Source organism: Galeopterus variegatus, unplaced genomic scaffold (assembly GCF_000696425.1).
Source record: "Galeopterus variegatus unplaced genomic scaffold, G_variegatus-3.0.2 Scaffold1768, whole genome shotgun sequence".
NCBI classification, from domain to species: domain Eukaryota; kingdom Metazoa; phylum Chordata; class Mammalia; order Dermoptera; family Cynocephalidae; genus Galeopterus; species Galeopterus variegatus.
This window is the reverse complement of record NW_007727879.1, coordinates 52,488-74,877: the sequence shown is the minus strand read 5'-3', so window position 1 is coordinate 74,877 and position 22,390 is coordinate 52,488. Positions and strand designations below refer to the sequence as shown.

Genomic DNA, 22,390 nt, shown 5'->3' with positions numbered 1-22,390 from the left:
TGATTGGCTCCACTCCCTTCACCATTACCCGGCTTACTTTATCATGCACTTCTCGGTTTACCAGGAGTGGGATAGGAGTAAGAATTTTCGGAAATACAGGCAAAGAGCAGCAATCATTTTCTTTGGGATTTAAAATTTTAACTATAAAGACTTCTTTTCTGGGCTGCTGATGGATTCAAGATGCATGTTCTAAGATCTTTCGAAGGTAGGACCAGAGCAGTCAATAAAAGAAAGTTTTTTTCTCTGTATTTTGAAGGTTGCTCCCCATTTACCCTGTGGATCAGCTTGCCTGGTACCTGCGTATTTCATTTGTGCTTAGAGGAAGTGGTCCACAGTCTGCCTGGGCAGATGCATGAATGTCAAAAGCCACTTACCATAATCCTGGAGCCTTTTGGCCACATCCACAGCCTCAATATTTGCAGACTTTTTGAAAGGTCTTGTGTCCAAAATAAATTCATGAGCCACAAAACCTGCTTAGAAAAATTGTTCCAGCTTAAGATTAGCATCAGCTTGTTGTTTCACCCAAACAAATGAACAAATAATTCACTTTTTATGCTTATCAGTGAGGACCAAGAAGCCATCAGCACTCAGTAAGTTTACAGTTGGCAATACAGACTTCATTTACTCTTATTACAAATAAAACTTTTTAGCACATCAGGCCAACGTGTCTGATCTTTAGTTCACTACACACCCATGAGCCTGCTTGTGGCTGATGAGAGGTGGGAGGCATTACTGGAACATTCCATGGGAGGTGTCTAGAAATGAGATTATGTCTACTCTAAGGATCAAAATCTACTTGCAACAGTTAAACATGTCATCATACTCCTGATCCTTTTATCCAAAATATTTCTAAAGCTAAAAGTCCATTGACGCTTTTCAGCAACTTTATCCTCAACATCAAATAACTTTCTTTTGTGCATACATGAGGTACTTCAAAATGTTCATGGAAAAATAGAATTGAAAGATAATATGAATCTTTCCATGAACTTTTTGAAGTACCCTCGTATAATAAATACATATAAAACATATATCATAAGACACACGCATAATTTTACAGGATTCTTCAAAGAAGCTTTTGAGGTCTGGGTTTCAGGTTGCAGCTGGAGAACCAGAACCCGGCATTGTTAATTAAACACCAGCACAAGTGGCGAGGAGCTCACGAGTAAAGCCTGTGTGGGTCACTTCACTCTGATCTACACTGAACAGACTGCTTCTCAAGGCCCAGGCAGCCATCTCCCCAGTGTGAGCTGTTGGTCACCCATTATCACCAAGAACAAACCACTGAGTCAGCATCTTGATAAACAGAACAACATTCCAGGGGCCTTTCCAAATTCCATAGTTCACCAACTGATGAATTTCCTTGGAGGAAAGTATCTACTCATGTGCCAATAATGGACTCCTTCTTAACCTGCTTTCCTGACTCTTAGCAAACAGTGAATCCACTTACACACAGAGCAGTCCTAACTTCTCAAGTCTGTGAAGAACAGCCCCAGTCATCACAGCCCTTGAAGACAGTCTGTGAACTGCTCTGCTTCTTATACAATGAATATGAAAGGACTGGTTTTGTTTGAAAATAAGAGTATGAGAGCCTGAGACTTTGAACACACTGAAACTGCATATTTTAAAAACATGCTTTCTAACAATGATGGAGAATAAATTTGTAAGGAGTGTGATTAAAAAGTAGAAACGACCCCACTTTGGAAGCCCAGCAGTAACCTTTGTGCTTTTTCTCTGAGCCTCTGGCCACCACTCTGAGTGCTGGGGCAATGACGAGAGGAAGAAGCTAATGGAAGCTCACTGGGCTGAAGGATGCTCAGACAGCAGGGGTGGGGGAAGGGGAGGGACACATGTCAGTGGGAGACGAGAGTCTTCCAAGCAGAGGCACCATCAAGCCAAGCCCAACCGAGTACTGCGAGTACCACAACTTCATCTGCAACTCCCCCACCACAGCCAAGTGGTTTGGGAAGAGCTCCATTTTCAAAATGAAGTTCAGATGTTATTTTCTAAATCCATACTCTACCATATTCAAATGGAAACTAGTGAAATTTCTGCACCTTTTTCTCTATACTTGAGCCCTTTCAGGGAAGAAATTTAAAGTCGGTGGCTATCAGAGGCCAGATCCCAAGATGTTCATCTTCGTTTGCAGCTTTTAGGAGAAAGATGTACAAACCTTCTATTACTTATGGTAAGTCAGGGCAATCTGAAGTAGAAATTTTATAAACTAATCAGGGCAAGTTCTAATCTTCACTGAGCAGGTGTTTCTGCTGGTCCTCACCATGACTACAGCTGAGAGTCCAAAAAGACAACAAGTCAGAGGAGCAGGAGGAGAGTCGGGGGATGGCAAGATGGAAAAGCAAAATAAGTGGCTTGGCTCTGAGTTGGAACCACCTCTGCCCATATGTGAATTGTCTTCTGAGGCTGAAAACAACATGGGAACATGCTATAGAAAATAGGGCTTCTCAAAGCCCTCCTTGAGAGCAAGCACTGGACCTTACTTATCCCATATCCTCAAGGACGCCTGGGAATATATGGACCTGACTAAATAATTATTCTGTAAAGCTCGGATGGGCGATTGGTGCTTGCTCAAGCTCTTCAGCTGCAACCCGGAAGCCATGACTAACAGAATCAACATTCCTGACTATTTTCCTGAAACAAGGTCAGGTAAGCAGGGCCCCCAGTCTCAGCAGGATCACTTCTGGGCCAGGATGAGAGGGCTCAGCCCCTGGGCACGTGCCCACCCATCATGCAAGGGCCACCTGGAAACACCTTCAGGGATAGGAATTTTCTGGCAGAGTGGGGTTTGTCTAAGGTAAAATAAAAATAAAAATAAATAGGCGCCCACCCATCATGCAAGGGCCACCTGGAAACACCTTCAGGGATAGGAATTTTCTGGCAGAGTTGGGTTTGTCTAAGGTAAAATAAAAATAAAAATAAATAGGCATATAAGAATTAAAACCTTGGGATACTACTCCTATTGATGGGAACTCCATTCAGATCAAAAAGTGAGCTTAGCCTCCTGCAAGAGTAGACACCTGTGAATTTTTAAAATTCTTCCTTAAAAAATGTATCATCTTATCTGAGATTATGCCTTTCTTTTCCCATCCCAGCAGAATACATACTACTGCTGCTCCCCCTCCCAATTCTTGCCTGTCACTTCTTAGCTTCACAAAACCATAAGCCTTGACAGTTTAGCTGGTATTCAAGTCTCTCAAAGAGATGGTCCGTAAAAGCAAGTCTGGAGTTCATTAAAATAATTGTCTCATAGTCATCTGTACTTCCAAAGTCTTATTTAGATCTGGTAAATATGATTAAGATGAATGACAGTCTTCTAATATTGCCATTAGACATGTTGGAATACAACATGCCTATTAAAAACATTTCTATTTTGGGGGCTCAGGAGGTACAGTGGTGATTCTTTTTTAGGACCTAAAATACTAAGTCAAATTGTGTAATGAATGTGTTTACCAGACAAAACATTACACAATTTTTGGTTTCATGAACTTTGGAATTGGGTAATAAAGTCTGTAATCATCAACCTATTTCTGCTTGGGATGAGAAATACTATTCATGATTTAATTCTGGGGTAAAACGTCAAAACAAATGGAAATTTCATCCATCTTTTTGTGTTGCAAATCCCCGAAAATCGGGACAGTCTCTGCTTAAAGCAGTCACTTAAATGCTAAGCACATGAGGTTCCTTTCCCTCTCTCCTGGGGTGCCACCCACCTCCCTTTGTTTAAATCACATTCAGCCCTACTTTAAAAAACTAAACTTTGCATCACACAACTCTGTGAACATACTAAAAATGACTAAATTGTACACTTTAAATGGGTGAATTGTATAGTATGGTATATGAATTCTATCTCAAAGTTGTCAAACGTGAAGAAGTTTAAAATATAAAGAAATAAGCAATTAGGAAAAAAATCTAAGCCTTATAAATTAAAACAAGAAGACCATTTCTCATGCATCAAATTGGCAAAGATATTTTGTTTTGTTTTGTTGTGTTTGAGTGTGGTACTCACTCCTCACTAGGCACAGGTGCTACAGTCATCCTCATAAGCTATTACTGTGAAATAAATTGGCACAAAGTCCTTGGGAAAAAATTAAGGCCCATACGTATCAATAACTTAAATGCATTCATGTCCTCTGAGATAACTTCTCCTCTACAACTCTAACCTAGGGAAATAATCAGAAATGTTTTTTTTAAAAAATCTAAAGGAAACCAGAGTGACCTGCTGCCTTGCCAGGAGTAGCACTCTCTTCCAACGCCACAGACACCAGTGTTGAACAAGTGGTCTGTGTCAGATACCGCCATAGCAACTGCCACTGCAAGCGTGGCTCACTGACACACCAACAGCCATTGCTGCCTCATAAGCAGTCTGCTGGCCACTCATTAGCATAGAAAGAAGGAAAGTCACCAGTGGAACCCAGGGAAAGAGGTAAGTGAGCACAGACCTGGGACCCAGTGGCCCAACCCATAGGGAGAATTATGCTGCCTTACATGGTAGCACAAATGCTGGGGAGAAGTACATGTGCAGCCCACAGGACTGTGCTCACCTGGTGAGAGGCACACACAGAACTCCCCAAGAATACAGAAACCCAGGACAATCAAATAGAGCAAGGAAGAAAATTCCCTATCACCACCAACCCATCACCCATTGGGGGAAGCAAGGTCCCAGGAGGAACCTCTGTCTATAGGAAAGAAGAAAAAGAAAACCTTTCCAGGGTTACTCATTCAAATCAAAGAGCACCAATATACCCCAGTGCACCTCTCAAGGTCAGGGGGAGCTAGCCAGGATGCCAACAGGCCTGCCCATGGTTACCCACCATAGCCAAAAAGTGACAGGGCTCTGAGGCACTTCCCCCAAGAATTTGAGAGCTTGCCCATGTCTTGGTGAACCAACATAGCATCACCAACCTCAGCAAGGAATTACTAAGTGCCCCAGGAACTAGGCCATGGAGGCACTCACACATAATTCCAACACTGAGTTTGGCCAAAGTACCTACATGGAGACTGCACTACAGCATCCACCTGGAATCAAGACTAAAACACCCCATTCAAAAGTCATTATAAAACACATGTACAGGAGGAACTTTCTCTCCTCAAAGCTCACTCCAGACTACCAGAATAAGCAACTGCTCTACCAGATGAATACATACCAACAGAGATACTAGAAATATGAAAAAGCAAGAAAATATGACACCAAAGGAATATAATAATTCTCAAGTACCAGACCCAATAGGGCAAGAAGTCCTTGAAATGACTGAAAAGGAATTTCGAGCAACAATCTTTTTTTTTTTTTTGTCTTTTTTCCATGTCCGGCAACGGATCGCAACCCTCAGTGTCGCCCCCGTACCGGACCGGGACCGGCAACGGGATCGCAGCCCTCGGTGTTGCTCCCGCGCCTCGTTCAGCCAGTGAGCGGGAACCGGTCTGTATGTGGGATCCGAACCCTCAGCGGGAGCGCTGCCGCGCTTCCCAAGCGGCGCACTATAGCAGTGCGCCACTGGGCTGGCCCTTGAGCAACAATCTTAAGGAAACTCAATGAGATACAAGAAGACTCAATTAGATGATACAACAAAATGAGAAAAAGTATATAGGACCTGAAGGAGGAAATGTGCAAAGAGATTAATACCCTGAAAAAGAATGTTGCTGAGCTCCTGGAGCTGAAAGATTCATTCAATGAAATAAAAAATACAATCAAGAGTTTAAATAGCAGACTAGAACAAGCAGAAGAAAGAATCTTGAAGATGGTCTTTTTGAAATAACCCAGGCAGACAAAAAAAGAATTAAACAAAACGAATAAAATCTAAAAGGGCTAGCAGACAACCTGAAGTACACAAACATCCAAAGCATGTGTGTTCCAGAAGGGGAGGAAAAAGAAAAACACATTGAAAACATATTAAACAAAATAATAGTGGAAAATTTCCTAGGTTACACACAGACCTAGGGAGAGACACAGACCTTCAGATCCTGGAGGCTTGAAGATCCCCAAACAGATTCTATCCAAAAAAGACCATCTCCAAGACACATTATAGTCAAACTGGCAAAGCTCAAAGACAAAGAGAGAATTATAAAAGCAGCAAGAGAAAAACATCAAGTCACCTACCTATAAGAGAGCCCTCATCAGACTAACAGCAGTCTTCTCAACTGAAACTCTACAGGCCAGAAGAAAATGGGATGATATATTCAAAATACCAAAAGAAAAAGAATTGACAGCCAAGAATTCTGTACCTAGTAAGGCTATCCTTTAGAAAAGAGGGGAAATAGTATATTATCCAGACAAACAAAAGCTGTGGGAGTTCAGCACCACACAACCAACCATGCAAGAAATTCTCAAGGGAGTCCCACATCTGGAATCCAAAAAACAGTAATCACTCTTATGAATACACAGAGTGAACAAAATCTGCTGTTAAAGCAAAAATGCAAATGAGGAGGAGAAAGAAACTAAATCATACCTTGTCAAAAAACCAGCAAACATTAAAAACAAATAATAAAAGGGGAAGAAAGGAACAAAAGACATTTAAAACATCTAATTAAAAAGCAATAAAATGCCAGGAGTTAAACAAAACCTGTCAGTAACAACTCTAAACATAAGTGGATTAAACTCCTCATTCAAAAGACAAAGACTGACTGATTGGATTAAAAAGCTGGACCCAACTATATGCTGTCTCCAAGAGACTCAACTCACCTGTAAAGACGCACACAGACTAAAAGTGAAAGGATGGAAAAAGGTATACCATGCAAATGGAAACCAAAAATAAGCAGGAGAAGCTATTCTTACACTGGATAAAATAGACTTTAAACCAAAAACCATAAAGAGAAAAAGAAGACCACTATATAATGATAAAGGGACCTGTCTAGCAAGAACAATCATAAATATAACAATGGAGCACCTAGATATACAAAGCAAACATTATATACCTAAAGAAAGAGATAGATCCCAATACAATAATAGTGGGGGACCTGAACACCCCTCTCTCACCATCGGACAGATCATCAAGGCAACAAATAAACAGAGAAACACAAGTTTTAAACTATACCTTAGACCAATTGGACCTGGCAGATATCTACAGAACATTTTATCAGACAACCACAGAATATACATTGTTCTCATCAGCACATGGAACATTCTCCAGGATAGACCACATGTTAGGTCACAAATCAAGTCTCAGCAAATTTAAAAAAATCAAAATCATTTCAAGTATCTTTTTGGACCACAATGGATTAAAACTAGAAATCAGTAACAAGCAAAACTCTGGAAATTATATAAATATCTGAAAACTAAACAACAAGCTGAATGACCTATGGGTCAAAGAAGAAATTAAAGAGGAAATCAAAAAATTCCTTGAAACTAAGGAAAATAAAGACATACCATACCAAAACCTGTGGGATACTGCAAAAGCAATACTGAGGGAAGTTTATTGCAATAAATGCTTACTTCAGAAGAATAGGAAGACTTCAGATAAATGACCTAATGCTATACCTCAAAGAACTAGAAAAACAAGAACAATCCAATCCTAAAAGCAGTAGATGGAAAGAAATAATTAAGATCAGAGCAGAACTAAATGAAATAGAGAACTAAATGAAATAGCAGACTAAATGAAAAAGAATACAAAAAAATCAATGTAACAAAATGTTGGGTTTTTTTTTTTTTTTTTTTTTGTCCTTTTTGAGACCGGCTGCACGGCGCTCAGCCAGTGAGCACTGTGAGCGAACCGGTCATCCCTATATAGGATCCGAATCTGCGGCGGGAGCGCTGCTGCGCTCCCAGTGCGGCAATCTCCCAAGTGCGCCACGGGCTCGGCCCCCAAATGTTGGTTTTTTGAGAAAATAAATAAAATAGACAAATCATTAGCTAGGTTAACCCCCCCCCACCCAAAAAAGAAGGAAGACCCAAATAACAAAAATCAGAAATGAAAAAGGAGACATTACAACCAATACCACAGAAATACAAAGAATCATTAGAGACTATTATAAACAACTATATGCCAACAAATATGAAAATCTGAAGGAAATGGATAAATGTCTGGACACATACAAACTATCAAGACTGAACCAAGAAGACATGGAACCTAAACAGACCAATAACAAGCAACAAGATTGAAGCCATAATCAGCAGTCTCCCAAAAAACAAAGGCCCAGGACTGGATGGCTTTACTGCTGAATTCTATCAAATCTTTAAAGAGGAATTAATACCAATTCTCTTCAAACCATTCCAAAAAATTGAAATGGAGGCCATTCTCCCAAACTCATTCTATGAGGCCAGCATCACCCTGATACCAGACAAAGATACAACAAAAAAAGAAAACTGCTGGCTAATATGCTTGATGAACATAGACACAAAAATCCTCAACAAAATATTAGCAATCCGAATGCAGCAATACATCAAAAAAATTGTATACTATGATCAAGTGGGATCAATCCAGGGATGCAAGGATGGTTCAACATATGCAAGTCAAAAAATGTGATGTATCGGGCCGGCCCGGTGGCGCACTGGATAAGTGCGCCGCTTGGGAAGCGCGGCGGCGCTCCCGCCCGAGGGTTCGGATCCCACATACAGACCGGTTCCCGCTCACTGGCTGAGCGAGGCGCGGGAGCAACGCCGAGGGTTGCGATCCCGTTGCCGGTCCCCGGTCCGGTGCGGGGGCAACACTGAGGGTTGCGATCCGTTGCCGGACACGGAAAAAGACAAAAGACAAAAAAAAAAAAAAAAAAAAGTGATGTATCACATCAACGAAATCAAGGACAGAAGCCAAAGGATTATCTCAATAGATACAGAAAAAGCATTTGACAAAATTCAACATCCCTTCATGATAAAGCCCCTCAGCAAATTAGGTATAGAAGAAAAGTATCTCAGCACAATAAAAGCCATATATGACAAACCCATGGCCAATGTCATCCTGAATGGGGAAAAACTGAAAGTTTTTCTGTTAAGAATGGGAACAAGACAAGGATGCCCACTCTCACCACTCCTATTTAACAAAGTATTGGAAGTAGTAGACAGAACAATCAGGCAAGAGAAAGAAATAAAAGGCATCCAGATTGGAAAGGATGAAATCAAACTGTCCTTGTTTGCAGATGACATGATCCTGTATATAGAAAATCCTAAAGACTCTACCAAAAAACTCTTAGAGCTGATTAATAATTTCAGTAATGTTGCAGGATACAAAGTCAACACCCAAAAGTCAGTCAGCATTTTTATACTCCAATAATGATCTAGCAGAAAAAGAAATCAAGAAAGCAAGCCCATTTACAAGTCACCCCCCCCAAAAAAAATAAAATAAAATACTTAGGAATCAATTTAAACAAGGAGGTGAGATATCTCTACAACAGGAACTACAAAACACTACTGAAAGAAATTAAAGAGGACACAAAAAGATGGAAAGACATTCCATGCTCTTGGATTGGAAAATGTCCATACTACCCAAAGTGATCTACAGATTCAATACAATCCCCATCAAAATACCAATGACATTCTTTACAGAAATAGAAAAAACAATCCTAATATTCATGTGGAACAACAAAAGACCACAAATAGCAAAAGAAATTCTGAGCAAAAGAAAGCTGGAGGCATAACACTATCTGACTTCAAATTATAATACAAAGTTATTGTAACCAAAACAGCATGGTACCACATAAAAACAGACACTAAACCCAATGGAACAGAATAGATAATCAGAAATCAACCCACATACTTACAGCCAACTGATCTTTGACAAAAGCAACAAGAATATACTTTGGGGAAAAGACTACCTTTTCAATAAATGGTGTTGGGAAAATTGGACATTTATATGCAGAAGAATGAAACTAGACCCATACCTCTCACCATATACCAAAATCAATTCAAAATGGATTAAAGACTTAAGGATAAGACCTGAAGCCATAAAGTTACTAAAAGAAAACATAGGGGAAACAGTTCAGAAAGTAGGACTGGGAGAAGACTTTATGAATAAGTCCCCCAAACCACAAGCAACAAATGAAAAAATAAACAAATGGGATTATATCAAACTAAAAAGCTTCTGCACAGCAAAGAAAATCAACAGAGCCAAAAGACAACCTACAGAATGAGAGAAATTTCACAAACTATATATCTGACAAGGGATTAATATCCAGAATATATAAGGAACTCAAAGAACTTCACAGTAAAAAATCAAATAATCCAATTAAGAAATGGGCAAAGGAACTGAATAGACATTTTTTCAAAGGAAGACATACAAATGGCCAACAGGTACATGAAAAAAATGCTCAACATCACTAATCATCAGGGAAATGCAAATCAATACCATGCTGAGTTATCATCTCACCCCAGTAAGACTCGCCAGTATTAAAAAGACCAAGAATAACAAATACTGGCCAGGATGTGGAGAAAGAGGAACTCTCCTACACTGTTGGTGGGACTGTAAAATAGTACAGCCATTATGGAAAGCAGTATGGCGGATTTTGAAATAACTACATATAGAACTACCATATGATCCAGCAATCCCACTTTTGGGTATATACCCAAAGGAATGGAAATCATCATGTTGAAGGGATATCTGCACTCCCATGTTCATCACAACTCTACCTACAATAGCCAAAATATGGAACCAACCTAAATGTCCATCAATGGACGACTGGGTAAAGAAATTGTGGTATATATACACAATGGAATACTACTCAAGCCATAAAAAAGAGTGAAATTCTGCCATTTGTAGCAACATGGATGAGCTTGGAGAAAATTATGTTAAGCCAGGCACAGAAAGAGAAATACCATGTCCTCACTCATAAGTGGGTGCTAAGAAAGAAAGAAAAAAAGAGACAAAAGAAACAGAAAAAAAGAAAGAAATGAAAGAAACAAAAGAAAGAGAAGACCACAATAATATGTTGATCTTTCAGGAGGAGAGAACAAATCTATGGTTACTAGAGGTGGGAGGGGGAAAGGGCAGGGGTGGAGAGAGGCTGGGTAAGGGACATAAAGAATAATTATGATCTGTAATAATGAACATGCTAATAATATGGATTGGGCCAACACATGCTGTACACAGGTGATGGTAGTCAACGTGGTACACCAGAAAATATGTATAATCAATCAAGCTTCAATTTTAAAAAAATGGAAAAAATTTTTAAAATCTAAAGGATACTCATTGCAGCATCGCTAGAAATGTAAACAACTGGTTCTATATCCATGATGGGATACATGGCTTCCATGTATCACATCCATACAATGGAATCACCATAGCCACTTTCAAAGAGTATTTAAAGACGTGGAAAAATGTTCATAAAGATAAAAAAAAAAAATGTTCATAAAGTCAAAAAACAGAATAAACTGTATTTGTAATATATAGCCACTTTCAAAGAGTATTTAAAGACGTGGAAAAATGTTCATAAAGATAAAAAAAAAAATGTTCATAAAGTCAAAAAACAGAATAAACTGTATTTGTAATATAATCTCAATTGTATAAAAGAAAGACGAGAAGGAAAACAGCAAATATTAACAGTGGCTACGTCTGATTGAGGGAACCATGGGTCATTTAAGTTTTCCTCCTCAGGCTTTTTAATTTTCCAAAATCTTCACGTTGTGCATATACACATTACTTACATGACAGTACTTCAAAAAGTTTGTGGAAAAATAGAATTAAAAGGTAATACGAATCTTTCCATGAACTTTTTGAAGTACTTTAGCATAATCGGCCAAAACAAATGCTGAAGCTAATCCTTGAAGCCAATACATAAGCAGGGTACATCTCACAGCACAGGAGCTCTATCTGAATTAATTTGTAGCTCTTAAAGCTTCTTTAACACCCACTTCAGAAGCATTTTATTGTGTTGCTTAGAGACATAATCCCACAACTTTTTTTTCTACTCTTAGGGGAGCATTCCCAACCAAAGCGTCTGGTTATTTAGTTCTTTTCTATTTTCAAACTCCAGAACCACCCCTTTGGATACATGTGTATGAGGCAAGACCAGCCTTTAAATGAAAGATCACAGATGCAGATGAACACTCCGCCTGGGCCGGAGACACCAAGAGCCCAAGAGAGGCCTTGCAGCTGTTGCCCAAGGGCCGGGCACGCTGGTTGCTGGCGGCTGTCTCTCTGCTCCCCGAGCTCCACGACCCGGTCCCTGCTCTGCTCCCAATCTGCGCCCATAGCCAATGTCTACCTGGTTCTTAGCTCCAGCCTTTCCCAGCCAGGGTGACTCGGTTCCTCCATCTATTATTCTCTCTATTGTAGCTTCACTCTCCATCTTCACAGCCTTTTCCCTGGCACCTGAAAATCCTTCTCTTTCCATATTTTAAAAGAAAACATGACCACACGCTACCGAAGCAGCTCCTGCCGCCCTTCACTACCAAGCTTCCCTGAGCCATGCATGCTTCTCCCTTCTCCTTGCAGCCTCCGTCCGCTTCTCAGCCCATTCCCACCTGGCACCTGCCTCACTATTTTGCCCAAACTTCTTTCAAAGGTTACTGAAGGCTTCCTAATCGTTAAAGACGAAGGTTCTTCTTAAGACTCACATCATAAAACCAGATTTGTCAATCAGACCTCATTAAAGCTGGAAAAAATATATAAATAAATAAGTAAAACATAAAAGAAAGTAACATCAGCCACCCACCACTCTTCACAGTCTGTCTCTCTGTGTTCTACAACACCATGAATATTTGTGTATCTATTGACCACAGGTGACAGGCCAGGTATGGGCATCTGAGAAATGAAGCAGACACAGTCTCTGCCCTCCTGGAGGTTGAAGTGTGACGGAGAGAGGGGGACAAGAAGAGGGAGTGGCTCTCTCCACCAGGAAGGGAGGCTTCAGGTAGGAGAAGGGGCCAGATTGAAGCAGGAAAGACAGGCAGGGGTTTTTCCAGGGAGAGGCCCTGGGACAACTGCTGCGAGGCTCTCAAGCTGCCTTGGGCATGCAGTGCCCCTCCCCAGTCACCCCTTCTCTGCAGCCCACCTAAAGCAGCCATCTGCTTGAGGTATCTGCTCTGCTTTCTCAGCACTCTTTCCTCGGGCCTCACCATGTCCAAGACTCAGCTCTCGGATTCTGTGCCCACGGTCAAATCTCTGAGTGTCTGTATAACTGGTTCTTAGTTCCGTCCCCTCCCATCACTTCCAGGGTGACTTTGTTCTCTGATCTTTTATTCCCTTTATTATGCCTCAATTGTAAGCTGAAGAGGCTGACCTAAAATTTCCCTTCACACACAACTGACCAGTAACTAAGTCTCACTCCACTTCTAAGAGCATGTTCTTCCCTTGCTACTGGTCTTAATCATTTTAATAATATCAATGAATCCTGTCGCTCCCTTGCTCAAAACCTTCTAAGGGCTATCGTCCAGCTCAAGGGGTAAAGTCCAGAGCCTCCAAGACCTTCAAGGCCTCATGCTAACCTCCCAGCCTCATCCTCATTCTCTCCCTCTCCTCCCATCCCACCCTTCAGCACTCCGGCCACCCAGACAACTCTTTTTTCTCTGGCTTGCTTCTGCATCTCTGTTCACTCAGGTTCTCCTCTGCTATGCTTCCTTCCAGGACCATCTTAAACGACCCTCCCAAAAAGGGTCTCTCAATTATTCCACACTGCCTCTGCCCCGTCTGAATTTCTGCACTCTTTTGAGGGCATTCCCATAGCACTCCTTCCAGGACCATCTTAAACGACCCTCCCAAAAAGGGTCTCTCAATTATTCCACACTGCCACTGCCCCGTCTGAATTTCTGCACTCTTTTGAGGGCATTCCCATAGCAGTTTGTAACTAGCTCGTGATATTCGTGCGCACATCTCAGTGGTGTGGGCTCCTTGTTGACCTGTGCTGTGTAGACTAAGTGCCTAGGATAGCCTTGCATGTAGTGATACCCCTTAACTGTTAACTACATTGAAGTTATTTCCAAGAACTCTACACTTTTCTCTACAGAAGTCTCCCACTCAAATCCTTGTTGACCTGTGCTGTGTAGACTAAGTGCCTAGGATAGCCTTGCATGTAGTGATACCCTTTAACTGTTAACTACATTGAAGTTATTTCCAAGAACTCTACACTTTTCTCTACAGAAGTCTCCCACTCAAATCAGAAAACCACATCTAGGTCAAACTTGGTTTGGCCAAGAAAAAAACAAGGTGATGGTAGATTGGAGTTCATACTTGCCTCTTGCACCCCTGAAAAGGATTCTGTAGTGTTTCTCTAATCTCTTGGCCATGTAGTTGGCATTTAATATAGCAATTTCTGTGGCCTGTTTAAGGCCCTTGCCTCCCATCATCTGCAACAGAGGGAGAAAGAGCCATCAACCACTGAACAGGTGAACCCAATGGTCAAGACACTAACTTCTACATTCCTTATTGTGATAGCAAAGCCAATAATAGGGCAAAGCTGACTGCAGATTATTGTGTTCTCTAAAGAGGAAAAAGAATTGTTCTTAGGTTATACGAATTTTGGGTTGTTTACTGTGAATTTGGGATGTCTTAATAATTGCCAGGAATCCCATGAGATCAAGGCTATTTATATTTAATAACTGCCAGATTCAATCTTATCCTATTCTGGCGGTTAATTTAGTCCCTGTGATCCTATGGGGTAAACATTATCACCAGCAAAGAGCTTAAAAATCAAGATTTTTATTGCCTACTTTCTTCCCAGAGTACCTCATATACAATGGAGATCGATTATATATCAAATACATAACTAATGTAAAGCAAATGAGAAAGCATCAAATAAAACAACAGTGATATGAAACTCCAAAGTAAAGAGAGGACACATTTCCCCAGGTTGGTCAAAGAAGGCTTCCTGGAGTAAAAATTAGAACTTGACTGTAAACTGAAAAATGCATAGAATTTGGGTAGGCAAACAGTACCCCTGGTGAGAAGAATGGAAAGAACCAAGGTGTGGAAGGGGAAGGCACATGACTGCCATCTGGGAGCCACTACAGGGAAAGGTATCTATGACCACGACTTGCAAGCTTCACACCTTTGCTAGGAAGGATGTGGACATAGTTCTGCCAGCCACTGGCTCTCAACCTAAGTATCGGAGTCCCTGAGCATCTTTTACAAAATGCTGATGGCTCAGGCCCAACCCCACATGTGGTGAATTTGATTCTCTCTGGGATGGGGCTGAGGCAGGTGCATTCTGAAAGAATCCTCTAAGGATTCTGTGTAGGCTGTGAGAACCAGCAGTAAAGGTAACAGGAAGCCAGGGGAGGTTTCTGCCCCTGAGGGGAAGTCTAGCAGTGCTGCAGAAGTGTCCAAGATGGACAGCAGCAGACACAAAAGAGCCTCGTGCTAGAGTCCAGGGGATAAGTAACAACAACCTGGAATAAGAGAAGGCCCAAGGTCATAAGGGTGGCTTAAACCCTACTGTATGTATTTACTTTTTAAACTGAAGCTCTGTCTAGTGTTCCAGGCGTATGGCCAAACCAGCCTCAGGGCACTTATTTTATACATGTGAGAAATCATCTCCAACCCAAATATGTCCATACAAATAACCAAGATTTACAGAACCCGGGGATCAAAAGGAAATGGGAATTTTATTCTGTTTGCTAAAAAGTAGACCTTTATTCTGATTGTTTATGTTGTTACTATTTGCAAACAACTTGAGTATCATTTTTAAAGGCAGGTTTTAGTCTCTGTGGTACAGGATTGTTGTTCTAGCTTCCAAGAAACTTTTCATTAAGAATCATAAATGCCACACTGTTCAAGAATAAAATAGTGTCATCTGGCATGATTTGCATAGCTGAGTTCTGGGGTTTTATTTCACGAGGAGCCACTCTTCCTTTAATGAGGGGCACTGGTTTGGGGAGGCTGTGCTCATTAGCAGCTGAGCAAGGGCTCCTACCCACCGTCTTGTCAGTCCAGGAGGTTGGCAGGCCAGTTTGAACAAGAGCTGTATAAAATACACTCTGGCCCTAGGGTTTTTGGAGAAAGACAAAGGAAGGAAGCCTGTTCTCTCACAAAGTCTAATTACCCCCGAGAGTACAGCTCTGCAAACACTAAAGGGCAAAGAGCATTGGAGAACCACCACATAAGCAAATTTCCACTACTTTTCATCTTATCCTCCAGGCCCCAAATAAATACAAGGTGAAGTGTGATGTATTCCTAAAATTTATCCCAGGACCTCCACAAAGTGTAATTACTAGTATGTGCATTGCTTTTTACTTGCAAGGGCCACATAAGCAAATTTCCACTACTTTTCATCTTATCCTCCAGGCCCCAAATAAATACAAGGTAAAGTGTGATGTATTCCTAAAATTTATCCCAGGACCTCCACAAAGTGTAATTACTAGTATGTGCATTGCTTTTTACTTGCAAGGGGCTATATAAATCCTACAGGAAACCAAATGACGTGGCCAGAACATCCATGACTCACAGAACTTAACGGTGTCTGGAAAAACATATCTGGCACGTCAGTCTTTCTGATGTTAAACCCACTACGAGAACCCAAAGGAAACAGTGTAATGAAGAAGAGATGAAATGAATTTTAGCTACTCTCTTTAGGAAGGTTTCCTCCTCCCAAGTCATCAGCAATATTTATTTAAACACATCTCAGATCGTGGATTTCTTTGTTTTTAAGCCAAGAGAGAAGTCTACAGTCTCAGTTCCCCACCCACTCATCACATCCCCTGCCCCCCTACACACGTCCTAGGCCTCACCTTGATATAAGCCCATGAAATGGGCAAGATGGAACTGGAGCCCCACGGGGCTGCGCTGATGGTACCCACAGGCCAGGTATCCTCATTCGGCTTTACTGAAATGATGGGATGATCGGGCAGAAAGGGGGCAAGATGCTTCTTCCTGTATGTGTATATATATATATATATATATTTTTTTTTTTTTAAAGAACAAATTCAGAAGATGTAAAAAGATCCAGTCTAACAAAACAGGCAAGTTCTGAGCCCCCTCAGGAAGCTCTATTCTTAGCAGAGGAACTCTGACCGTGGAAGGGACCTGACACCTGCTAAGAGGCAGATGTTCAAGCAGTGATATTTCCTTCCTTCCTTCCTCCTCCACTGGAGGCGTGGTCCCTCGCCTTCAGCGTGCCCCAAGAACTGTGGTGGAGGATTTGGCAGAGGCAGGCAGCCATGGAACAGCATGTGGAGCCATGGGCTCACCAAGACAGGGGGCACCCCAGCCCCAGGCCCCCCTTCCTCCCACTCCCTGGCCCCCCCCACTTTCCCAGGTACCCGCAGGAGAGATGCCCCAGAGGCTGTACATTGGCGGGCAGCACCCAAGTTGCATTCACCACCCTCCAGCTGAGGGACTGGGGCCACCCACTTACCATAAACTATATTAATTGAACAGAAAAGCAGCGAAAAGGGGCCAAACTCCCAGCGAGCCTGAAAACTGGCCCCTTTGACATTTTTAGAAAACTCATGAAGCTCTGGAAATGGGCTGTCACCATCATCTCACCAAGATGATTTCATTTCACAGTATAAAATCACCAACAGCTAAGAAATAGTCCTTTAGTCTTATTCTAACTACATCCAATTATCTGTAGGAACATGGTTTGTTTACTCCTTACTTATCTCAGATGTAACAAGAATTCAGGCTGTAAAGTATTCAATACCTGTACATCCAATTCACTTTCAATGTAACATTAGCTGATTAAAAAGAAAAGCAAAGCTGCTTGGAAATTTAAGTTAAAGTCTGAAAGGCACTACCCAGTGCTAATATTCCAGTTCTGATCCATATTCCGTAATGAACCTGCTGTGTCTATACACGACTGAGACCTCAGTGTGGCCAAATGCTGTGTTAGTAAAATCTAATTATGCTATTGTTTGGACACACCCTAAAACACTCCTCTCCCTGCTCCTCTCCCAGCCCCTGCAAGTGCAACTACATATGAAGGCATCCCTGACCCTTGAAGCCTTGATGGAAAGAACAGTGAACTTGGGGCCATTCCTTCATTCTGCCTCCAAAGCCATCCTGAGAGCAGCAGCCCAGAACTCACACTCCGATGGGCCCCATGCCAGGGCCGCCGCCTCCGTGGGGAATGCAGAAGGTCTTGTGAAGATTCAGGTGCGAGACGTCAGACCCAAAGTCTCCAGGACGACAGATTCCCACCTACCACAAAGGGAAAGAGCCAAAGCAAAAATCAAGGGTGTGGAAGGGCCCTCCAGGGCACAGGCCATGGCTGTGTGTGCAGGTGGAGCCACGCCCCGGCCTTCACGGAAATCTCCTCCATGCCGGCCCAGTTCTGCAGCCGAATCCTATCCCATAGGCAGAGTGAGTGGCTGATGGTTTCTACAGAAAAAGCAACTGAGCATTTAGCCCAATTTACATTTAAAAATACAAATTTGAATACACAGCCTATTCCAAATTATCCACCACGAGCGGGAGAAGTGTCCCTGGCAGAAGAAAGGACAGTGCCTCGTTTCTACTGATATAGGTGACGTTGACCTGGCAGTTCTACCTTCCTCTGCACAGTCAGCTTTGGGTATTATGTTCATTACCGAATGGCCCCTCTGGGCACACTGACGTGAGGGGCTGGAGGGCCACCAGGGCGGATGCTGAACTGAGGGAGACGGAACGAGGTGGACAGTTTTCCTGAGATGATCCAGACAGCAGCCACAGCATTCAACTGGCGTTCCTGCCGCTTTGGCATCAGGGCTAATTTTGATTGTGGCCAAAGATACGGAACCACATTTATGCTATTGAAGCAAAAGATAATCCCTGGACTATACTTATGAGAGGAATCACACAGAAGCACAGAAAAGCAGAAAGAGTATGAAATGATTAAAAAAAAAATTAAAATAGAAAGGAAAAACAAGAAAAAGAAAAAAAGAAAAAACTGCAAAACACCAAAAAGCTGAGAAGATCTCAAGGAGATGTAACACTCCTCTCCTCCAGTGGTTCCCAACAGCATTTCCTCTGAGGTTCACATTACACAGACCCTCCGTTGCCAGGTAGTCAGGAGTGGACCCCTTGCACCCCTATTTTATAACAGATGAGCTGAAGCCAGGTTAGGTGGCTTGTCCAAGGCCATGGGAGATCAACCTCCACCAGGGGCCAGAACTTGGGTCTGGGGGTCCTCGGGCAGGGATGTGGGTGACCTTCTTGCCTGGTAGCATCCACTGACAACCTAAGGAAATTCACCTCACTCCCTGCCTCCTTTCCACCTTTCTACCTCCTCTCCAGCATCCCCTATCACCTCCTCCAGAATCTATAATCCTAGGGAAATCGGGTGCTTCATTTGAAGCTGGAAATAAAGAAAGTCAGCCTCAGTTCTGACATCAGTGTCGTGTTTTAAGATGACTCTCAAGAAGTCAGAGAAAAAAACAATTTTTTTTTGACTTCTTCATTTTCTCAGCAGGAACTAAGGGAGCCCCACTCACAGTCCCCACCTGAGCATTCATATTCGCCCCATCCAGGTAGACCTGTCCTCCGTGTTGATGGATCAGGTCACACAGGTCGCTGATGTTCTCTTCAAACACTCCGTTGGTGGATGGGTACGTAATCATGATCGCTGCCAGGTTCTCCTTGTGCTTGTCCACCTGTGGGAGAGCAAAGGGGAGAGGCAGACGAAGGGAGGAAATGTCTCTTTGTTGGCCAAATGCTTGCTTTTTATCCGAAAGATTAAGAGAGATGAAGTCTTGGTCTTTGCATTCCTGGAACTGTCTCAAAGTACCACGACAGCAATAAAGATCCACAGCCATTACTCCCTTCACGAGCCATCCCAAGGAAATAGCAAGATCTTCTCAGGCTAAGTGTTTATGGTCAAGGCCAAAAAGACCGTTCGCAAGACTTTGGGATATTTCGGGCCTGATTCTCTAAGGTGAGAGTGCTTTCCTTTGGTTCGCCAAGGAAATAGCAAGATCTTCTCAGGCTAAGTGTTTATGGTCAAGGCCAAAAAGACCGTTCAGAAGACTTTGGGATATTTCGGGCCTGATTCTCTAAGGTGAGAGTGCTTTCCTTTGGTTCGAGTCATCTCAGTCATTACTTCAGACCTTTTTGGTTCTAGACATGTCTGTTCTCACGGTTAATCTCTCTCTACTCATCTTGCTATCCCCACCATTTCCTTCCCATCCTGTTGAAATTAGAGCTCCCACACGGAGTGTTCCTATTTTGATAGAAATCTCCCTCATTTTTCCTTTTTACAGAAGGCAAGCATATACATATATACAGCACACTCTTGGATTTGCTGTTGTTCTGGCAAGTAAGTCAGAGCAGGCACACGTGGAAATGGAGGCGAGATGGGAGTCATATCCTATATTGCAGAGACTTAATAACTTCAACTACTGGCCCAGAATGTTTGTCAGAAAAAACTTTGTAAGGCTATGGAAGGGTGGGGTGGATGGAAGAGATGAGCGGTGCTGTGTATTTTCAGCTTCCCTTTGAAGGTAGTTACATGAAGTTCTCAGTTTCCATGCCTAATAACCCCAACAAAATCACATTGCTATTCCATGGATTTCCTTCCCTCTTAAGATGCAGCCTCCAGTCCACTGGTGGAAAGCAGATACGGTTGCTAAGCAACCTCTTCCTGGAGGTTGGGAGGTTGGGAGTGGGGGCTGGTGTACGAGGAAACAGGGTGGAACGCTGCCTGAAATTCAGCATAGCACAGCTGGGACAGTCTCAGACATTTGCAAAATTGCCATTTGTGTTTTCATTCCCGACACAAAGATTGAGTATCAGTTTGACTGCCAGTTTGATTATTAATAGGGGAAGGAAAGGAAAGAGAGGGAAGGTTGGGCAGAAAGAGGCAGGCAGGTCCTGCAAGGAGTACGCTTCCTGCTGCCATGCATAATTCATTCCGTTTCTTACATAGGCACGAATTAGAGGATCGTCTATTGTTGGTGAAGGGAGGTGTAATAGACTATGGCCAGCCTTATTGGCGACCGCAAATGTGAATGTTGCTTTTCATTTTTCTTATAGAGACTGTTAGGTTTCCTAATTTTATACAATGTTCCTCCAGACACATACAGAGGAGACATTGCAGTGTTTTCATTAGAATGCAAAAGAAGATAACGTTTACATAACACATCCAGTCCCTCATCCCCACCACCTCTTCCCATGAGTACCATGGCCTTGAGGTGAGCTGCATCAATATTCCCGTATTTATCCACCTCCACAGGCTGAATCTTCAAGCCTGCCATGTGGGCACTTGCTGGATTGGTCCCATGTGCTGATTTCGGAATGAGACAAACCTTAGGAAGGAAGGAGAAAAAAAAATCACCAAGCTATTAATAATGACAGAAAAGTCCATTAAAATGTTTGTAGCACAATTAAATAGGCACCACATGCTTTTATTTAAACTGATCACTAGTGCCTTAAAATCTGCTACAATTTAATTATTACTGTTATTGTAAAACAATACCCAAAAGTGGAGTTTCCACTTGAATCCCCAAATGCTGTTACCTAAAGATGTTCAAGATATTAATTCTCTTCCCTTATCCCAGCATAGTAAAAATAGGCCTGTGCTTTTTCTAACCCTGTCTCTGTTATTATATATAGAAAGCATCTATGAGAACATGAGATGGGAAGTTAAAATCTAGGACTCAAATACCCACATCACTGCTTCAGTGCTGTGGCTTATCCAAGACAGATGCTGATGACAGACATAAGTCCAAGGCCTCCCAGTGCCAGTACACCAATTATGTCAACATTTATTGGATGCTTACTCTGCAGCAAATTGTTAGTTGCCATACGAATCATAACCTAAGCATGAAAATTAATCAAGCCCTGTGGTCACACGACTCACTCTCTGAAAATGCTGGCATATGTAGAAATGAATGTCTGGAGTCCAGAGGTGCAGTAGGAACTTGAAAAAAGGGGGTACAGCTTCAACTTGAAGAGGTCGGGGAAAGTGTCTCAGGAGCTAGAGCCTAAGTGAGGGCTTAAAACTGCATTGAATTTTTATGGAAGGTGGATGGTAGGTGAAATGTTAGAACTTCCAAAATCTAGGGCCGGCCCGTGGCTCACTCAGGAGAGTGTGGTGCTGATAACACCAAGACCATAAGGTGGATGGTAGGTGAAATGTTAGAACTTCCAAAATCTAGGGCCGGCCCGTGGCTCACTCGGTAGAGTGCGGTGCTGATAACACCAAGACCATGGGTTTGGATCCCATATAGGGATGGCCGGTTGCTCATTGGGTGAGCGTGGTGCTGACAACACCAAGTCAAGGGTTAAGATCCCCTTACCGGTCATCTTTTTTTTTTAAAAAAAAAAAAAAAAAGAACTTCCAAATTCTAGTCATTTTTTATTTCCCCCAAACAATTATGTGAACACAGGCAAACACACATGTTCTTGAAGATCTGATGATGCACCACAACAGGAAAGGACATCACAAAGTTCTCCCCAACAGAAAGCAACAAGAGAAGCACTGACTGCCTTAAAAATAATCCTCCTTTTTTTATTTTATTTTTTTAATTTTTTAAATTTTTTTTTCCTTTTTGTCTTTTTTACTGACCAGTAATGGGATCTCAACCCTTGGTGTCGCGCCCGTA

The 22,390-nt window shown here is 42.2% G+C and overlaps 1 protein-coding gene across 1 annotated transcript in view; it reads right to left on the bottom strand.

Annotated features, from left to right (window-relative positions):
• The window catches only part of GLDC (glycine dehydrogenase (decarboxylating)), a gene marked incomplete at its 5' end in the record, with an annotated part of 76,566 nt that overhangs the window by 5,733 nt on the left and 48,443 nt on the right, over window positions 1-22,390 (bottom strand). The window contains 6 exons of the mRNA XM_008578828.1: window positions 375-470; window positions 14,110-14,221; window positions 16,601-16,742; window positions 17,899-18,011; window positions 19,292-19,441; window positions 20,966-21,091. Coding sequence (XP_008577050.1) covers window positions 375-470; window positions 14,110-14,221; window positions 16,601-16,742; window positions 17,899-18,011; window positions 19,292-19,441; window positions 20,966-21,091 — 739 coding nt within the window. The remainder of the gene's footprint in view (window positions 1-374; window positions 471-14,109; window positions 14,222-16,600; window positions 16,743-17,898; window positions 18,012-19,291; window positions 19,442-20,965; window positions 21,092-22,390) is intronic.